Consider the following 21418-nt stretch of genomic DNA (forward strand, 5'->3'; position numbering starts at 1 on the left):
CACCCTCCAAAAGGCCCCAATGGGTGTTGTTGCCCCTGTGTGCCTGTGTTCTCATCATAAATACTTACATTTTGTACCTTATCTTTTGACCTATCATTCCTATTACACAACAGACTCCTTAAGAGCTAAGACCAAGTCATAAATATCTTGTAACTCTTCACCAATTCTGTTATACTCCCTTGCATGGAGAATAGATTTGATTCATGTCTGTTGAATAAATAAATGTCTGCCACTTGTTATTTTCCAACGCTAACTTCTTACTTAAAGAAACTTTAAGTTGGGCTATGGTGGCTCACACCTGTAAACCAGCACTTTGGGAGGCTGAGGCAGGAGGACAGCTTGAGCCCAGGAGTTTGAAGTTGCAGTGAGCCATGATTATGCCACACTGTACTCCAGGCTGAGTGACAGAGTGAGACCTTGTCTCTAAAAAATAAATGAAATGAAATGAAACTCTAAATTACCTAAATATATATATAATCAGGTGTTGCTTAATGATTTGGCTATGTTCTGAGAAATGTGTCATTAGGTGATTCTGCCATGTGAACATCACGGAATGTGCTTACACAAACCTAGATGGTAGTCTCCACTACACACCTAGGCTATAGTATAGCCTATTGCTCCTAGGCTGCAAACCAGTATAGCATATGACTGTCCTGAATGCTGTAAGCAATTGTAACACGGTGCTAACTATTTTTGTATCTAAACATATCCAAAAATAGAAAAGATACAGTATATTCCAGCTCTTTTCTGATTCAAAGAAAAACAAAAAAAAATTAATAAGAAAATAAAGATACAGTAAAATCACAGGGTTTACAATGTTATGGGACCACTGTTGTACATGTGGTCCATCATGGACTGAAAGTCATTATGTGGTACATAATTATAATTCTTACATGTATTCCAGGTAAAACATAAAGTATTATTCAATTCACTTCATCAAGGCCTCAGTATTAATATATAATAGGACCTCGATTCATTAGGGTCAAATAGAAGGTTTTCTCTTTGTTCCCCCAGAGTTGTCTTAAATACATACAATTTTCTGCTGCTATTTTCTTACAGAAAGTTACTTCCATAACAAATCAGATCCATAAAAATAATCTCAAAACTGACTTTAAATTTATTTAAAGAGGCACTAATTATAGAAGTTTTTTTTAAGCCATACATTCAAACCATGTAACTAAGTTCTAGGGATTTCTACACTGCTCAGCTCAGAAACTGCTGAAATTAACAAAAATAAATAATACAGAAAATATAGTGTAGATTTAAATAGTATGTAATATTTAAGAGGTCAGCCGACTTGAAGCCATCACCCATCAGTAAGCATTTCTATATAACTCCAATTTTCAAAGAATACTAACATTTTAAAATATTTTAAGTGATATTTTTGAAGCCAAATAACCACAAGCTATTAATCATTTGTTGCAATTAAAAGGCAATCTATTATTTGTAAGCCATAAGGGAAATGCTTCCCTCTACTGTGTATTTTAAGAGAACCAAGAATGTTTTATACAAATGTAACCCGGAAATTACCATGACAGCAATCTAAACATTTTCAGTGCTTAACATTATTTAGGAGTATTAGGGGGAAAGGGATTCTATGGAGATGACTAGAATTTGATAGTCTTTCTTTTAATGTTTACATTTATACACAATACCCTTCTATAAAGGGTTATAAGTATAAACCTGCAAATGCTCTGAGGTTAAATAATACATATGAATGGGAAGAAAGTACTAATTGAGGAGGCTGGGAACACAGACTTGTACTCCAAGGAAGAAACAAGAGTAAAAGGAATTCACTTTGCCTCACAGAAGGAGAATCCAGAGTTCTCCCTTTCAAACATTCAGCAGCAGTTCATGATTTCCACGAGTTAACTCCTGCTGTCCTCTGAAGTTCTCTCTTTTCTTGGATTAGCTGGTATGTAAAATGGTCAACAAAAACAGGTACAAATGCAACTTCAGTAGCTGACTTTAATTTCATGCTGAAGTTTCTGAGAGCACTGTGATTGTTCTATTCTTAGAAACATTAATTGGTATGGGGAATTAAGTCAGAAAAAAAAAGTTCAAGAACAATTTAGAATAGGAGGAAGAAAACACAAGGAATTCCATCTCCCGGGTAAGGAGCAGGGAATTAAGCAACAATATTTGAAAAGTAGAGACATAAATTCCAGTGACCAGTTAACTCAGATAGGAAAGAAACTATCAACTAGTTTTAGAGGATATAGAGCAAATCTCAGCATCAGATAGCATATTGATTTTCCATCATCTCATTCCAACAAACACATTTTCATAGCAGAAACTATACTATCCCATGAACCTCCTCACACGCTTTACTCACAATGTTTACAACATTCCCTCCATCCTTCAAGTCCCAATTCAAATCTCACAGCCTCTATGAGAATTTCCCTGACCCCTAGCGAAATGTGTCATCTCTCTCTTTTTTGAACTACTTAATCCACCTTTCTTGTAAGGCACTTACCACAGCTGACTATATATTTTATGTTATTGAGGGACATCTTAGCTCCCTGGCTAGTGAACAGGCTCCCCCAAAACAGCCCACACATTTAATTATTTTTCTATTGCTCTTTATATTTACAGGGTGCTTTGCATGGACTGGCTCCTGAGTAGGTATACATTCAAAGTATGTGTTGAACAAATCAATGAATAGATGAACTCATCAAGCAATTAACAAGTACTTGAGGGCGCTAGGAAACTAGAAGAAGCTGAGAATTAAAGGTCAAATAAAGCAGAGGCTCCCACAATAGGAAGTTACATGTCTTCAATGACTTAAATGTAGGTCAGTTTCCCTGGCTTATATTTTCACTTTCCATATTTCTCTTCTGAGTTACTTAATACAAATGCAATTTTTCAAAAACCCTGGTAGTTGTGTAATTCTGTGCCCTGTGCCCCCATTAGAACTATTATATCTTCAGAATCCAGCTCAGCAGCCTCACACGGAAGGTTCTCAACAAATACTTGTTGAATAAATCTCAAAATAGTTTCATACAACGTATTTAAAGAGTAAAAATTAAAAGGCCTAACAATTCTTTAAAATGTCCAGAATGGGAACTTACAGAAATTAAATACAGATAACTGTCAACACTGGAAAACCGCAGTGATTTCATCTTTTAGTTTTCGAGTTTGCAATATCTCCTCTACAACTCAATTTTTTAAAAAGTCATTTGCTATACTGACTCTGGAATAAATAAAATGTAAACATTAAAAAGAAATTCACCACTAAGGTCTCCTCCAAACTCGGAGCTCATTCAATACACTTGCCAAACCTCAATGTTTCAAACATCCATTTTTCCTTTAAAAAACTGATCAGTCATAAGCCCTGGGCTTGGTGCCATAGCTCTTCTTTTCTTTCTCATTGATTGTGTTATTTTATCTACAGAAGAGGTTAGTAAAGCAGTAATCTCTGAAAATGTGTTTATTAAGCCCAATTAATAACTGATATGTAAGGGCTATTAATTATCTGAAGTAATACCAGGTTTTAATTGGTGACAACTAGACTCCTGAAGGCTGTTTCTTGGGTTACTACCTGCTAGGCAGCTACTACTCATCAGACTTCACATGTTATTAAAAAGTATGTTTCTATTAACCTTAAAAACAAAACAGCAAATAGAAAGAACAACTGTAGGCCGGGCGCGGTGGCTCAAGCCTGTAATCCCAGCACTTTGGGAGGCCGAGACGGGCGGATCACAAGGTCAGGAGATCGAGACCATCCTGGCTAACACAGTGAAACCCCGTCTCTACTAAAAAAATACAAAAAACTAGCCGGGCGAGGTGGCGGGCGCCTGTAGTCCCAGCTACTCGGGAGGCTGAGACAGGAGAATGACGTAAACCCGGGAGGCGGAGCTTGCAGTGAGCTGAGATCCAGCCACTGCACTCCAGCCTGGGCGACAGAGCGAGACTCCGTCTCAAAAAAAAAAAAAAAAAAGAAAGAACAACTGTATATGTTTTTGTTAGCCAAAAAATTTTAGACAATTGTCCAGATATTAACAGAAACCATGTTTTCCACAAAATGGTAGATAAATTCAAATTTGAAACATGGTAGTATGGTGGTGAAGAGTCCAGACTTAAGAAAAAAAAAGACTTTGTCTAAAGGAAAATCACAACATGTACAAAAATAGGGAACACAGTATCATGAATCCCACATACTCATCACCCAGACAGCAATCAACTTGTAGCCAACCTTGTTTCAGCTACACCCCACCCACTTTCCCACAACCCACTCTGGACTATTTTGAAGCAAATTCCAGGCTTCATATAATTTCATTTATAACTAGTTCAATATATATAAACACACAGACTCTAAGTTACACAGATCTGGAGTCAAATCTAGGCTCTCCCACCTACTAGCTGTAAGACCCTGGGCCACTGACTTCACTTCTTTGAGCCTGTCTTCTATTTGCAAAATGGGGATAGCAATGCCTGCTTCACAGGATTGCAATGTGAGCAAAATGAGATATGGTATCTAAAGAACTGAACTTAGCACTGGCACACAGAAAGTAGCTAACACATGCAGCTATGGTTATTATTAACAAACTAGCCAAACCAGAGCTACTTCTATTTAAATTATGGGGTGTCCAAACAAACGAGCCTCTTCAGTGGCAATAATGGCATCCCTGTGCCATCCACCTGTACGTATTATTAACACATCAGGACAGAACTATTTCTGACTCTTTTCTAATGAGGCTCACAAAGAAAATAACTGGTATCAAGTATCCCTATATTTTAAAGAGATACTAACCTCTTTATGCTGAACTTGTAGAGATAGAAACTAAAAATGATTTGTAATTCATTCGCCAAATATTCACCTTCAGGAGCTTAAGAGTAAAGAGGTCCAGAAAAAATCTCCATGGATAAAGGTGGTGGAGTGCTGTGCGGTTTCTTACCACACTCTATGGGTGCGGGAAGGAGGTGCTTTTCTGTTACCTCAAACCAAGAGAAACGGGGTTTTAAGAGGCCCTAAGAGAGTACAACCTGCTTACCCTGGAAATTTTAACTGTAGACGTCAACTGTAGAGTACAAAGATTGGTGTCTGGCTTCCATTAAGAAGCAGGACAGAGCAGCATGTGGTGGCTGAGTGGAGGTAAGCAGTATGTCCTGTTAAAGTGAAAGGGGCCCTCCTCCCTGCTGCTGGTCACCCACCCTCAGGCAGGTCCCAGCTGGGGAAGGGAAGATTTCCTTTTGTAATGAAGTTCAAAGTGGACATTTTAAGCGCTGAAATTAGACTCCTCTTGTGACTAGAAGTGGTAAAAGAAGTTTTTAAAAATCTAAAGTGAAAGAAAAAGTTATAGGATATATATTATAGGAGACAAATATATGATATGATATATATAGGATATATATTCCATCCAAGAAAAAGGAAAAAAAAGGAACTCACAGAATGAGTTCAAAGGGAGAACTGGAAGCAAAAATTAAGTTGGTGTTTCTCTTCCACCCCATCCCATCCTACCCTTCTAATGGAAATAAAGTAAGGAATACCTTCTATACATTAATAAGATGTAGACAATGCACTCACTAAATTACATAAATGATGTATGATCAAGTATTAAACTACGACTTGTCACTTCTAAAATGAATAACTCTTCTGAGTGGGCCAGGTGCAGTGGCTCACACCTGTAATCCCAGCACTGTGGGAAGCCAAGGCAGGCAGATCACTTGAGGCCAGGAGTTCCAGACCAGCGTGGTCAACATGGCAAAAGCCCGCCTCTACTAAAGATACAAATACTAGCCAGGCATGGTGGTGCATGTCTGTAATCCCAGCTACTTGGGAGGCTGAGGCATGAGAATTTCTTGAACCTAGGAGGTGGAGGTTGCAGTGAGTCAAGATCCGCCACTGCACTCCAGCCTTGGGCAACAGAGCAAGATTAGGTCTCAAGGGAAAAAAGAAAAAAAAAGAGTAACTCTTCTGAAGATACATTAGAAAATCTGCTTTTTCTCTTTTATTTTTAATTGACTAACAGCAGCTAAGTGATGCTTCCACGAAAAATTTTACCCATTCTCCCAAAAAGAAAGGAACAAAGAGGCAATAAAAGTTGAAGAGACAGAGACAGACGAAAAAAAGGAGTCATGTGCCCCAAGATGACTGATCCAAAGAGAGCAAGGCCCTTTGTTAAGCACTAAAACAGTACTTAAGGGGCAAAGCAGGATTTCCTGCCCTTAAGGAGTTTGGATTAAACAGAACAGCAATCTCCAGAGATAAACATACAGTCTTCTGGAGGAAGGGATGGAATGAAAAGAAATGCAAACCTGAAAAGAGCCAAAGGCCTAGTAAAGAATCCTTGTAAAGGCTACTTGTGAAGTCACATGAAGCCAATTCCTGGCTCTTTGAAAACTCAGATCTTAGTCAATCAGTTATAATGACATATTCTGTAGTTTCTGAAGCACTCCTACATTGGTTTTGAAAGCTCATTCCATTTAAGATCAATCCTTCTTTGGAGCCAGGGTTATTCATTACTTTCAACTATGAAACACTATACTGACCTTTATAATAAAAAGTGTGAACACTGTGACTGCATTTTGAATTATAAGTAGGCATGAATTCATTCTTGGAAAACACTAAATGCCAAACCAGAGCTACCTTTATTTAAACTATGGGGTGTTCAAACAAATGAGCCTCTTCAGCGGCAAGAATGGCATCCTTGTGCCATCCACCTGTACAAAGACAGGTGACAATTTTCATCCAGAGCATGTCATCTCCACAGCTTCTGGCACAAATTCTAGACAACCCAGCCCTCAGTTTTGGCACTAACTAGCCACAACCCAAATTAGTCACAGAACACACTGTACATGGTACATAGAGGGTTCAGGTTCATTTTTAGCAGTGGCCTCCAGTGTGTTACTTCAAGTTTTATGTTGCTATCATAACACAGCTGATAAAACTACTTCTTGTCATAGTGATAATGAATAAAAGTTGAGTCTCATTTTCAGTCCTGGCCTACTAAAACGGTTTGGGTACTTGATTCCTGTGTAAGTCAAGGCAATTGAATTTATTTTTGGTTATGCAATCACAGAACTGATTACTTTTCCAATAAAAGTCAAAAGAACTAGATTACTTCCCAGAATAAAAAGTAACAAGCAATAGTTTGTATATGTGAGTGAGAGTGAGAGAGGGAGAGTGAGTGCGTGAGTGAGTGAGTGTGTGTGCAAATGGGCATGTGGAGGTTTTGCCAATTCTCCATCTGGAAGCCATGATATAACAGGATAATCGCAAACTGCATTCTCACTGGTTAAGTCCATGAATAATGCCCAGATAATCTAGCAGGCCTTAAAAAAGAAATGAATGGTGACGTGTAACTGAGGCTCACACAGTCATTTATAGTAGATTGATTTTCCAAGGTACTTTTAGCAATTCAAAAAGTATCTTGGATGGAAGGCAAGAAGAAATAACACGTGAAAAAACAAAGCAGTTTGTTTCCCACTGCTAAGTTAAAGAAGATAGATTTCTCAATGATAGCTCTTTTATCCTATAATCAACAATCCTTCAAAATAAAATATGGCTAGTCTAAACCAACTGGATGAATAAAAAGGCATCTTTCATCTAACCATGATTCATTTTTACAATTATTGTCTACTTTAAAATAATCTACTTCAAACATGATTTTCCTCCCCCATCCCCGCCACCAGGGCAAGAAGACCACACGTTACACAGAAGGCAAAGTACACCTCGAGGCAGGACAAAACATTTGCGATGTGATTCTCTTCTTTAGGTCAGTGAAGTCACCTGGAGGTAGAGGGAAGAACTTCCTTTCTTTCCCCTTCTCATTCTCAAGTCTGAAAACCAAGTTCCCAGAAACACTTTTATCTAAGGGCAAAGGAATGATGAATCTCCCCAGGGGGAGAATATAAGAAATGACCATAAAGTACTAAGAGTGACTTTTAAATAAATGTGCCAGAACTAATACACACAAATGGATGGTGTCCCCTTCAAAGTCATTACCCTGGAAATTATACACTTATTCTAATGATAATATTATGGGCACCTTGGAATTTGTTTCAGAACCCAGAATTTTCCACATCCTTAAAGCTAGCAAGTGTTTGTCTTTTCAGGCTGAATTTAGCAAGTCAAAAGTGCTCAGAGTAGCTGTACTTTTTGTTGGAAAATCTTTCTTGAGATGCCAAATCTAGGTTACTTGTCCCCTCCTAAATGATCCCTGGACTTCTCCCAGCAGAGTACTTTTCACTCTCTCTTTGGAACTGCTTACTTACTCATCATCTGTCTGACAAAACTGTAAACTTCAACAGAGCAGGGCACTTTTCTATCTTCTTTATTATTAGACCCACAGCCCCACCATAGAGCCTAGAAGATTACAGGCAGTCAAGAAATACTGAACCATGCAAGCTATTATAATGTAAAATGGTTTGCAATACTATGTGTGCCTTATTTGTTTACCTTCCTTACTCCTCTCTGAAAAGAGCTTTTATTACGCCTCTATGCAATTACTTATCTACATATATGTTATACACAGGAATTTTACACTTTAAAAGTGGTTGGATTCATTTTTCATTACTTATTTATATACAGAAAAAAAAACAAAAATAATTGTATCTTCACAGATTAAAAACTTACAACTTTTTGCCTCCCAAATTGGCAAGCGCAATATCTTACCTAGTTGCAGTATCTTTATAGTGTCCCTGTGGGCCTTCATCACCAGCTTGAAATGGCGATAGAGTGGGTAACACAGCACCCTTCTTCCAAAAGACACCATGATATCATGAACATTAGTCCAAGTCTGTGAAGTGTCATTTTAATAGCAGTCATTTCCATAAAATGTTACACAAACAAAAGCACACAATGAAATAGGAAGCTTTTCTCATTTAAAAGCTGTAAGTTCGGATCATTGTGATGCCAAGTAGAAGAGAAACATAAAACCATGAAATAAGATTATTTTCATATACCTTAAAATAAAACATAGAATCTTAGTTTTTCTAATTTCTCACACTATCAATACATCACAAATGTCACAAGAAAGCTTTTTAAAGTCCTAAGTATTTTAGATTCTTACAAATAAGAATCTAAAACACATGGCATTAACAAAATACAGATGCACATAAAGGATATTTTAAAATAATTTACATTTCATGTTTTTGTCATCTAGGGCTATTCAAGATGGCACACATCAAAAATGTAGAACTCACTGGGCACAGTGGCTCATGCCTATAAAGCACTTTGGGACGCCAAGGTGGGCGGATCACCTGAGGTCAGGAGTTCGAAACCTGCCTGGCCAACAGGGCGAAATCCCGTCTCTACTAAAAATACAAAAATTAGCCAGGTGCGGTGACAGGCACCTGTAATCCCAGCTACTCAGGAGGCTGAAGCAGAGAATTGCTCAAACCTGGGAGGCAGAGGCTGCAGTGAGTCAAGATTGTGCTACTGCACTCCAGCCTGGGTGACAGTGAGACTCCATCACAAAAAAAAAAAAAAAAAGTAGAACTGTTCAGCTTCCTCTCCTTTTTTTTTTTTTTTTTTTTTGCACCGGACATGGGTAATACAAGACATTTACTTGAGTAATTTGCTCTTGCTTATCAAACTGATTTCTAGGAAAAAAGGTGTTCTATCTTGAATGGTATCAAACTGATAACATTAGCAATTGAAAACTTACTAAAAACACTGAACAGAAAATTTCCACAAAATTGTTTTTCGATAAACAAAGTATAAAAAATGTAAACCATATGTAAAACTTAAAACCAAGGGAGAAAGATAATTTACATGTACATTAATCCTTAAAACTATGAGAAATCTGATTAAGAACACTGAGTATTTGACATGAGAATTACGAACTAAATAGGTGAATTTTCATGTAGATTTTTAATAACTATACCACAACATTATCCAGTCACCAACTATTTCCAACATATTAATAAATGCTAACACAGAAACCGATGCCTCTATTATATGCTGATCATGGCAACATGAGGAACTCCAATGAAGCCTAGAGGGGAGCACTTTTCATTTTCAGTAGGCATACAAACTCCCCAGAGATCTTGCTACAAATTCTGGTTCTGATTCAGTGGGTGGGAGGTGGGACTGAAATTCTGTCTTTCTAATGAGCTCCCAGCTGAAGCTGCTGGTCAGGTTGTTGGTCCTTGAACCATTTTTGGAATAGTAAGATTCTATAATGAAGTAAGTGTTTTAGTTCCTGTTTACATCTTACCTATTATTTTAACAAAGTGACATCAGTGAAACAACCTTGATTTTGCAACTTAAAAAATACTGGTTGTTTTAATTGATGATATAATCTTGATACTTTTTCAAAGTTTCTGCTTTTAATTACTGTTTTGATGCACAAGTTTGTTAAAAACTTGTAAATTTAAAGATATTATCCTTTGGTATTTTTGGTGAGACCTGCACAACTATTTTTCGGAACACAGAAACAATTACTACCATACTAAAAGAGTTATCAGATGTAACCAGACTACATTTGAATTGCAGGACTTAAGGGATTTAAGCTATATGATCTAAGTTTCCTCACCTGTAAAACCTGCAACACTTACCTCACAGACTTATTGAGAATAGGTGAAGTTTTTCTTACATATACATATATATATATAAAAAAATATAAAAACATTATTTTTCGCCGGGCGCAGTGGCTCCAGCCTGTAATCCCAGCACTTTGGGAGGCCGAGACGGGCGGATCACGAGGTCAGGAGATCAAGATCATCCTGGCTAACACGGTGAAACCCCGTCTCTACTAAAAAAAATACAAAAAAACTAGCCGGGCGAGGTGGTGGGCGCCTGTAGTCCCAGCTACTCAGGAGGCTGAGGTAGGAGAATGGCGTGAACCCGGGAGGCGGAGCTTGCAGTGAGCTGAGATCCGCCACTGCACTCCAACCTGGGCGACAGAGCGAGACTGCGTCTCAAAAAAAAAAAAAAAAACATTATTTTTCGTGTGTGTGTGTTTATTCTTGGCACACACCCTGATGGTCACTTATCACCTAGGTTTGCCTCCATCTTTGAGTTTCAAGCTCCAACACATGCCAGCTTACAAACACACCTCTCACTCTGCCCCACATTCTTTCCCAAAAAACCATGTTTCCATCCTCTCTCCGAAGTGTGTTTCCTTTCCCCAGCTTCCAAAATACTCTACCTGGTTTCATTATCAGAATTTTATTAAGAAGACGGAAAACAAACTTGTACAATAGAGCTTCTATTTTTAAAAATTCAAGGAATTGCTTGAATTACCCCAAATGATGTAAAAACAACAAAAATAACTTCCTGAGCAACAAACTCTAAACAACTGCAACTGGAAATCATACCTCAAACCAGCATAGTGTTGGACTCAGTTTCCTGATATTCCATGCAGATTCAACCTGTATTTGTTTTGGAGAAAAGAATACCATCACATTAGAGGTAAAGTCATTTAAACAAACCAAAGAAATCCATTTTTTCAACCAGTGTCTGAGGATCACTGACATATGAGAACTAAGAAGTGTTCACAACTATAGAAAAAAAACTATTTTGCTGATGCAGAGACTATCAGTGGGAAGTTGCTGTTTACTTTCCTTGGGATTTTTGAAAATAAAACTTTTCTACTGAAAAAAGTACCAGAACACAAGAACAAATAACCAGGGGTTTTGAAACTAAAAGTTAAAGCAAAGTAATCCCTGCTCAATTTCTGTCCTTTTTCAACTAAGTTACATGCCTCCCGAACAATCCATAAATAATCTATCAAAGGAATCAAGGATAATGTTGAAGTATTACCTGTGGCACTTAAGAAGCTGCTAGAAAATTTGATCTTTCAGAGAATGCTGGTGAGAATAAGTACATTCTAGAGGAGGTCTCAAGTTGTAAGACTTGATTTTAAATACACAAATACAAGAATAAAAAATGGTAAACTTTTTCAAGTATACCTAAACACTCACCTTTTCAAGATTTAATATGAAGCATTTTTTGTCAAAGAAAATATTTTCTCCATTTACAGTATCTTTTTTTTTTTTTTTTTGAGACAGAGTCTCGCTCTGTCGCCCAGGCTGGAGTGCAGTGGCCGGATCTCAGCTCACTGCAAGCTCTGCCTCCCGGGTTTACACCATTCTCCTTCCTCAGCCTCCCGAGTAGCTGGGAATACAGGTGCCCGCCACCTCGCCCGGCTAGTTTTTTGTATTTTTTAGTAGAGACGGGGTTTCACCGTATTAGCCAGGATGGTCTCGATCGCCTGACCTCGTGATCCGCCCGTCTCGGCCTCCCAAAGTGCTGGGATTACAGGCTTGAGCCACCGCGCCCGGCCTACAGTATCTTTAAAAGATGAGTGAAAACAAAAAGTATTTTCAGATAAATATTAAGTAGCCTTAGCACACTCAATTAATAGTCATCTTGGAGTCAGACACAAACGTCAAGAGTCACCCTAGAAATTTTCAGAATCGTGACAACAAAAAAATTAGTACACAGAAAATTCTAACTCTAATATCATCCTAGTGCTATAATGTTGATTGAAAAAAGCAGGTTAAATAGTATATACGTTAGGACCCAAGGTAAATACACACAATATAGACACACGTGCACACTGAAAGAAGACTGGAAATAGATACATCGCCATGTAACAACGGTTATTTCTGATGACTAAAATTACAGGAAATCTTAATTATTTCCTTCGTTTGTATATATTCCTTTACAATATGAATTATTTGTGTAATTCAAAAAAGGAAAGTTATGCTCAGATCAAAAATAACCTTTAGAGCGAGGACAATTATAAACAGCTGCAGCGCCACACTAACTAGAAAGGCTGTTTTTTTGGTTTCCAGCCTTTTTAAATATACAATCAATGGTATAGGTGAAAAGGAAGTTTAGCTCTTCATTTACAACATCAAATATGGTTTAAGAAGAAATACAATAAAGTCTATATTATTTTTTAAAAGATTAAGAAATAATTTACAAAAGGATTTGCTTTTATAACATGATCCCTTTAAATAGCAAAAAAATATACAATTCAGGTTTTAAAAAATCTGATTTACATATAATTTTTCAGAAATCCACACACTCTATGAATTGAGGAACATTTGCAGGTAAATACTAAGATTTCTTTATTTTGTAAAACGCCGTATTTTGCATCTGCTGACTTCTGGCTGAGAGAAAGAATATAAATGGGTATGGTAGTTTACCCCCTGGCCAATGTGAAGTGTCATGTGACAGAGCACTTCTCTGGCCTAAAAGAGATGAGGGCTCAGAGTAGCCTTCCTCTCTACTCTCAGCTTTACTCCCTTAAACTTCCCTACTCTGCTATTTTGCAGAGAATAATCCCAAGAGAAAACTGAAAAAGACTGACTAAGCAATGTATGATTGCTTGTGGGTACCCACCACCACCACCCCACACATGCAACTCTGCTGGGGGCATCCCCTGAATAACTAATCACCACCAGTTCTACTCTAGACAAGAAAGACTGATGCTTTGATGCAGTTTACTCAGCACAGTCATCTATGGCAACACGCACACATACAAGCACTTACATTCTTCTCTCCTTCAGTGACACGGGTTTCATAGCAATATGCCAGAAGGATATCAATCAAACTGTAGTACACTTGACGACAGGCTTTCTTGTCCAGCAGATAAGATTTATTGACAAATTTTCGTAGCTGATATTTCTCTTCTTCAGAAAAAGACACTAGAAGAAAACGCATTTAAAAATTAGATGTTTCATTCATTTTTGTAAATCCCCCAATGTGGAAGATTTGTCAAAATTAGAACTTTGATTATAGAAACTGAAATAAAAGTTATTTCTACTTAACTCTGGATATATAAATAACTTAAGTAGATGTCACAGTTTTAGTAAGAGCTGTGAGTCTGCTCAAATCCTAATAGGGCTGAATAAAGATTTTTCGAAACAATACCTAGTCCTTAATTCCCAAACCCTCCCTTTTTTGCTACACTGTTCTGTACTTAAGGCGTCTGAATGCCAGTTACTGACTTTAAAATTAAGATAATACATTTTGACAACAGAAAGCGCTAAATAAAGTACACTGAAAATATTCATTATCCGTTTGAAAGTTCTATACCAAGAAATAGGAATATTCCCAGATATTAATCAATTAAAATTGTTACATTTAAACTAAACTAAATTTCAACTCAAATTAATCCATTAAAATCTCATATTGTCTACCATATAAATCAAGTTTTACATATGACCACATCACATACATTAGATCTGTGGGAAGAGACTGTTTCTTTACAACACGGTTCCTTTTTCCTTTTCTTCTTTTGCTTGGCACCCTCTCTCCACCTGAATATTCGTCAACAGCCTCTCACCCACTAAAAATCTAGTATATATCATTCCATAGTTTTCTCTACAGACATGTAATCATATACAGACACACAAGCATACATACTAGGGAGTTTGTACTTCCTACGCCCTCCCTTGACCCAAATAACTACATCATTTTTCTCCATCTAGCCCTTCTCACTCAACAATACCTCTGGCAAATCCCTAAAAGTCAACTGGTGTGTAACTAATTTTTGTAAAGGAGTATAATATTCCAAAACGTACCATGCTCTATCCAACCACTCCCCCTACTGATGGGCACTCACGTTGCTTCTAGCTTTCTGCCACTGCTAATAATGTTGCAATAAATATCCTTATCCTATGTCCTTGGATATTAGAGGCTTTATTTCCATAAACTAGACTCTTGAGACTGGATTGACTGGGTTTAAAAAGTATCTGTTTTAGAAAGATACTTTACTTAAAGGCTACAATAACTCTCCTTTCTCACAGTCATGAATAGAAGTTCCTCTTCCTACACATACCTCCCACCTTCCCCTGGCAAGAAATGTAATAGCTTTTTTACAATCATTTCCAAGTTAATAAACTGAGTATAGCAGGCAGAATTCTAAGATGACCTCCAATGAGTCATATCACTATGTGGGGATGGAGCTTGTGACTTGCTTCTATCCAACAGAATACGGCCAGGCAATGGGACAGTCATTTCCATGATTACATTCCATCATTAACAGACCAAAGCCAGGGACTCACCTGCTCGTTTTGAAGAATGTCACATGGTGAAGTGAGAGAGCCTGTGAGAAGGCTATATGGCAGGGACCTGTAGGGGCCTCTAAGATCTAAGAGTGGCCCCCAGCTGACAGCCAGCAACAAAGTAGGGGCCTCAGTTCTGTATCTGCGAGGAACTAAATTCTGCCAACAATCATGTGAGACTGGAAGAAGACCCTGAGCTCCAGGAAACACAGCCTCCAACATTTGTTTTTAAAAAAAATAAGATGGGCATTTTTGGCTACAGCCTTGCAAGACCTATCACAGTGGACCCAGGTAAGCCAGGCCCAACTTCTGACTCACGGAAACTGAGATCATGAACGTACACTGTGTGAAGCTTGTGATAATTTGTTATGCAGCAAAAGAAAACTAAAACAGTGACTTATCATTGTTATTTCACTTAGTATTTCTCCAAATGCTCAACTTCAAGCACTAGTTCCTTGGTTTGTAAGCAATCTGGATTTGCACTCTTAAGAGTAACCCATTCGTATGTGTTTTGTCCAGTTTTCTTTTTCTATTGGATGGCTTGTCTTGTCAAATTAAGAATCCTGTATATTATAGATATAAACCCTAATCATCTTTCCAAAGCTACTATATCTCTACTGACTTTGTTTATGGTACCTTTTGCTATTGAAGCATTTATTTTTCATGTAGTCAAATATGTCCATCTTTTTTTTTTAAGACAATATTCTGGATTTATAGCTTTAGTTAAGGTTTCCCCAATCCTTGAATTGTACATGAAGTCTCTTTAAGATTAAATTATCCATTAAGTGGAAGTACAGCATCATAAATAAAGGTCCTCATCCTGGTCTTCACATTGAGTAGACTGAGGAAAACGAGGAAGAGGAAGGGTCGGTTTTGCTATCTCAGGGGTGGCAGAGGCAAAAGAAAATCCCCATATAAGCAGACCTATGCATTTCAAACATGTTTTGTTCAAGTGTCAACTGTGTTTAATTTAAAATTTACTAGATTTAATCAATAAGACAGACAAACTGAGTGTTGATTGCCTCATTGGAGGACACATCTGAAGATTCCTTAATTTAAATAAAAGCTCTCAGTTCACTTTAAGCAATTTGATTTAAGGAAATGGCATGAAGGAATATACTCACTGCAAGAAGAAAGCATACCTGACAAAATATTTTAAGACTCCTGGTATTTAGCAAGAAGGTTTGAGACAGTATTCCCTTAGGTATGGTTTTTGAGATGTTCATTAATTTAGCTAATGGGAAAATGCCAGGTGTTCATGATATCTGACTAGAGAAAAATCTTTATATCCTAGTTGACTAATAAAGATCCCTGCTCCCACATAATTCTCAATCACAAAGTAAGCTTGCCCAGAAACTATTTAGCAACATGTCAACTCTCCACATATTTATGTCTTCATTTTTAAGTAATCATACCTATCGATGCTTAATCATTTGTAAAAGTTGATCTAGGCAATGTAGGTTCTGATGTTACATTACCCACATGGAAGTTTTTCTACATTAGTCATTTTCAGTAACTGTGCACAGAAGAAAAACCTACTTGAATTATTCTTCTGAATTCTTGGATACTAGGAGCTGCTAGACTTTCCCTAAAACACTTCCACCTTTTACTGAGCATTTATAAGTTCCATTGTGGCCTACTTCATTAATAATACACAAATGCATTTAAATTCTGAAATTCAAGCAAAGAAATCAGAGATGATAAATAACAATAACAACAAACCAGGAAATCACTAGAGAAACCAAAAGTCTGAGCTCCCTAAGGCCTTTTTTATTAGAGCTATAAATCATATCACCCAAAGGGGAACCTGGGGGAAGTTTGCACACAATCAAGTCTAACCTAGCAGCAGTACTGGAAATAACTACAGATGCAGTGCCAACAATGCTTGGATGATTGCCACCATAAGTAACATTTGTCAAGCATTTATATGACTTAGCTACACTACAAAGCAGCTTTGCTATATAGTTCACAATGTTTTGGTTAATTATACTTTTAAAAACAATCTCCAGTGAAATAAAAGTCAGTTGAACTCAATACATTTGAGGAGGAAACTGGTACTTGAACATTGAAGCAAATGGCCGAGGACCACCTCCCAACATCAAAAACCCCACCAACATGTCTGAAGGCTGCAAAGGGACTCTCATCAAAATGGAAAGATGTCTGCAAGGTAGTCACTTTTCTCTCCCAAATATTTTCTAATTTTGTTATTTTTAAATCCTCCCTTCCTCTCTAAATCCCCCTCCCAAACATCCCTCTTATCTAGGTCAACAATTAAATCACAAAGGATCTCGAGGCTCTCAGAGTAATGCACATCTGTCTATTACATTGTACATTCATTGGAACCAGATCAAGGGAACCAGAAAAAATTGTGCTGCATTCAAACCTTCAGCCTAAATGGGTAGCCCTGTAGTGCTACAACTTTCAAAGTTGACACTGACAGTTATCTCTACAAACACTGAAGGGCTCACTGGTGCCAAACAGGATGTCCCTGCTAGGAAGTTCATTGACTATAAATGTTATGTGGTGTCATAACAAGCAATAACGTGCCAAGACTTTGGAGCTTCAGATTAACCACTGAAAGACAACATGGGAAATGTGGTAAGTTCATCCTCACGAAACTAGAGCTCAGGGGAAGCATAGCGTTTAACACTTCCATTTACAAGCCTTTGGGGAGGAAAATCTGGATCACTACAAAGCTGGAGAAAAGTCTCCCTGTTGTAACTCAGGGCTGTGATGAAAATGACAAGAATTACAACCAAGGGAGAAAGAGAGGGAGCAAAGTTCACCACCTAAGGCTTATCTGGAATTCAAAGCAATCTAGGTTAATATTTTATGATACGGAACGAATCAAAGGTACACCCCTCACCTGCACTGTTATATCTGCCTGGCAACACCTGATGAGGAGGTGTTAAACAGACAACAGCCCACAGCTATGACACAAAGAGGAAGAAGGCCAGAGAGGGAAAGAACAAAGAGGAAGAGGGGAAAAGGTACAGCAGCAGGCACCGTAGGGAAGCAGAAAACTGTGAGGTTTATTTCTTGGTTTATTTCTTTTCCCCCATATTTTATCCTGGCTCAACACACTTCAATTTATTCCTCCAATTCTGAGTGCCTCAAATATTTGAACCAGAATTTTTTAAATGAGAGAGAAATTTTGTTAACAAGTAACTTTCCCTTAAAGCTTTCTAAATGTATAAAAATTGTAATTTCACAGAGAAACCAACTCCTGGCTCTCCTGCGACTGATTTTACTCTATAATAATAATTTCTAACATTTACAGGATTTTAAATATAACATTTCATTCAATCTCAGGACAACTCTGAGGTAGGTACAGGATTTCCACAGCAACCCAAAGGCGCAAGATCATATCGCAAGCATGTGATGGAACAAGAAGTCCAACCCCAAGCCTACATTTAGTTTATATCTTATATTTGGTATTATTAGAAGAGACACTCTGTTCAACACAAAGCTCAAGTTCTTCTACCTTAGATCACATGTCCTTGCTATTTTTAAAGGTGGTTTTCAGAATGAATCATCATAATGGCTTTGCAGACTATGACTGTTCCTGATGCTCCAGCCTGGCTATCAGCCATGGGTCAGATGAAGGGTCAGGAGGACAGGTGGTTAAAAGGACTGAGTGGCTTGATCTCCTGCTAAAATTACACAGAGAAGACTAACTCAAAGCATTGCTGACACAGAAAACTGGACTGAGAACAAGCTACAATTTATCAAAGTAGAGCAAGTTAGAATTTAAATCAAAGGGAATGCCTTCTCTTGATTTTTAGGGCCACTAGCTCACCCTGGTGGACAGAAAACTCAACTACGCAACCATCAATTTTCTCCCACACCACCTCATTAAAATACTGTGCTAAAATTAGGGAAACTGACTCAGATCAATTGATATACTAGATGATTTAAGTTTGCTCAAACTTTATGACCAGATCTATCTAGCATATACAGTTAACTATCTAAATTGTGTTAGCAATCCTAAACCTGAAAATGTGCCTATATATACATATAGAATGTGAGAAGTCTGAAAGCTGCTTAAACTCAAATATAAAAGTCAGGATTTGTTGAAAACGACAATAAATCTACAAGAGTCACTACAATGAGCTTCTGTCATGCACTAAAGCTAATCCTCTTTTTTCTAAAATATTATAGTAGCAATGTTTTGATCTGGTAGAAATCACCTAAACTTTAATAAAACTTAACCATAAAAACATTTATTACAATATTTATAGATATTTATTGAGTACCTTTGTATAACAGGCACTATACTAGACACTGAAAAAATAGCAGATAACAGGTTATTGCACTGATATGCAGAAAATAAAAAACTGTGATCCATTAGAGACCCTGCAGCTACTTCAGAATGAGTGGTCAAAGGAGGTCACTATATATATTATTTGCAACTGCAGAAAGCAGGAAATCACGCAAATGTCCACCAGTTGTAAACAGCCCAAATATCCATCAATCATGAAAAAAAATCCAACGGGATACTAGGTAATCATGAAAAGCTTCAGGTAGATCTGTACATACTGATATGGAAGATGTGCAACACACTACAAATTGATAACAAGGTACGAACTGGGTATACGTGAGTCTATGTATAGACATTTCTAAAAGCAACTATTTAAATGTGGGAATATGTATTTTTAAAATATCCCCAAAAATACTAATACGTGATTATTTCTGGGAAGAGGAACTTGAGGGGGAAAAAGTCTATATTCCATTCAATATTCTTCAGAATGTACATATGTGTGTATTCTTTCCATTTAAACATTGAAATTTTATTTTTAATATGTAAATAAAAGCCAAATCAGTGTGACAGAAAACATGGGCGTTCTTTTCTTGATCTGTCTGCAAATGTTATATTTCTAATGTATAGTCTTAATATATCAACACTGTACTTAGAGAAGGTGGTAATAACATGTCCATCTAGGTCTTTTCCCACCCGGGTCTTTTCCCCCCATTACTAATACTCAAATGTCCTTACCAAAGAAGAATGTTCACACTTCTTAAGCAGGTTATTGAGAAACCACAAATGTCCTGTGTGATCACATCCCTAAATTTAGGTTTTAAAAAATAATTAATTGTAAAAGAACGCCAATGATTCTAAAGGAAAACATACTTCAAAAGAATTTTCCAACACAAATAAGCCTAATTACTTAGTGGCATTTTCCAGTCAGAGGCAAAGACGTCATTTCCAAAACTAGCAATTCAAACTCATATTTTAACATTATAAGGCGATTACATCTATGAGCTTAATAACATGGAAGGCAGTAAATGTGGTACATATACCATGAGATTTTAAAATGAAACAAATTAGCCAAATTTGAGTTTCTTACCTAATGCAGCATGATTTTCTTCCTCCTGACTCTTTTCCAAAAAGGCCTTCATTTTTGAATATTTGTCAGTCCACCAAGGATTATATTTCAAAATCTGTTCAATCGCCTCATCTTCAAAAAAGTCAGCTCTAGGAAAAAACATTGAAAGAACTTATTATACTGGCTTTTACTTTTTAACATTTTATCTTAACTCATATTTGTACCAGAAATACAGATTTTTATTTCAAAGTACATTTCAAGGAAAGACTGAACACTGTATTTACTTTCTTTGTAGTTACCAACCACAAACCTAAGTTACTTATCATAAAACAAAAGTAAGTATCTGACTAAAGGGATATATAAGATTTCTGATCTTTTTTGTTGTTGTTGTTAACTTTTTTAAAAAGAGATGGGTCTCACTCTGTCATTCAGGCTAGAGTACAGTAGCATGATCGCAGCTCACTGCAGCCTCAAACTCCTGGGGTCAAGCAATCCTCCTGTCTCAGCCTCTCAAGCAGCTATGACTATAGGCACGTGCTACTGAGACCAGCTAATTTCTGTTTTTTTATAGAAACGGGGTTTTGCTTCCTTGCCCAGACAGGTCTTAAAACTCTCAGCCTCAAGTGATCCTCCCACCGCAGCCTCCCAAAGTGTGCTGGGATTACAGGCTTGACTCACTGTGTCCAACCTCTGATCTCTTTAAATAGAAGGTACGTAGAAGACTGGTCCTACCCTGAAGTCCCATCCCATATTCAATGACGTGAAATGAAGCAAATCTGAAGACACATTGGAATGAAATCTAGCACTTGTGCTAGGTCTGCAAGTACCACAGACTTTAGTAAAATTTCAATAAAGGAAAAAATTTTTGAACTCAACCAGCAAAGAAAAACAAGCAGATGAGTAGGAAATTCAGGATACTGCATCTCCACAACAAGGCTAAAAGGGGCTACACATACACACACAGACACCATTTTCGGCATGTGCACTTATATTTTCTTTTTTTTTTTTTGAGACGGAGTCTCGCTCTGTCGCCCAGGCTAGAATGCAGTGGCCGGATCTCAGCTCACTGCAAGCTCCGCCTCCTGGGTTCACGCCATTCTCCTGCCTCAGCCTCCCGAGTAGCT

At 37.5% G+C, this 21418-nt stretch overlaps 1 protein-coding gene across 2 annotated transcripts in view; it reads right to left on the minus strand.

Moving 5' to 3' along the window:
• SHQ1 (SHQ1, H/ACA ribonucleoprotein assembly factor) overlaps positions 1-21418 on the minus strand; it is a 113636-nt gene that overhangs the window by 61066 nt on the left and 31152 nt on the right. For both annotated transcript variants that reach the window (XM_011937210.1, XM_011937211.1), the window contains exons 6-9: positions 20316-20443; positions 13451-13605; positions 11266-11319; positions 8618-8741 (exon numbers count right to left, since the gene is read on the minus strand). In XM_011937210.1, coding sequence (XP_011792600.1) covers positions 8618-8741; positions 11266-11319; positions 13451-13605; positions 20316-20443 — 461 coding nt within the window. The remainder of the gene's footprint in view (positions 1-8617; positions 8742-11265; positions 11320-13450; positions 13606-20315; positions 20444-21418) is intronic.

This window comes from Colobus angolensis, unplaced genomic scaffold (assembly GCF_000951035.1).
Source record: "Colobus angolensis palliatus isolate OR3802 unplaced genomic scaffold, Cang.pa_1.0 Scaffold160, whole genome shotgun sequence".
Taxonomy (NCBI): Eukaryota; Metazoa; Chordata; class Mammalia; order Primates; family Cercopithecidae; genus Colobus; species Colobus angolensis.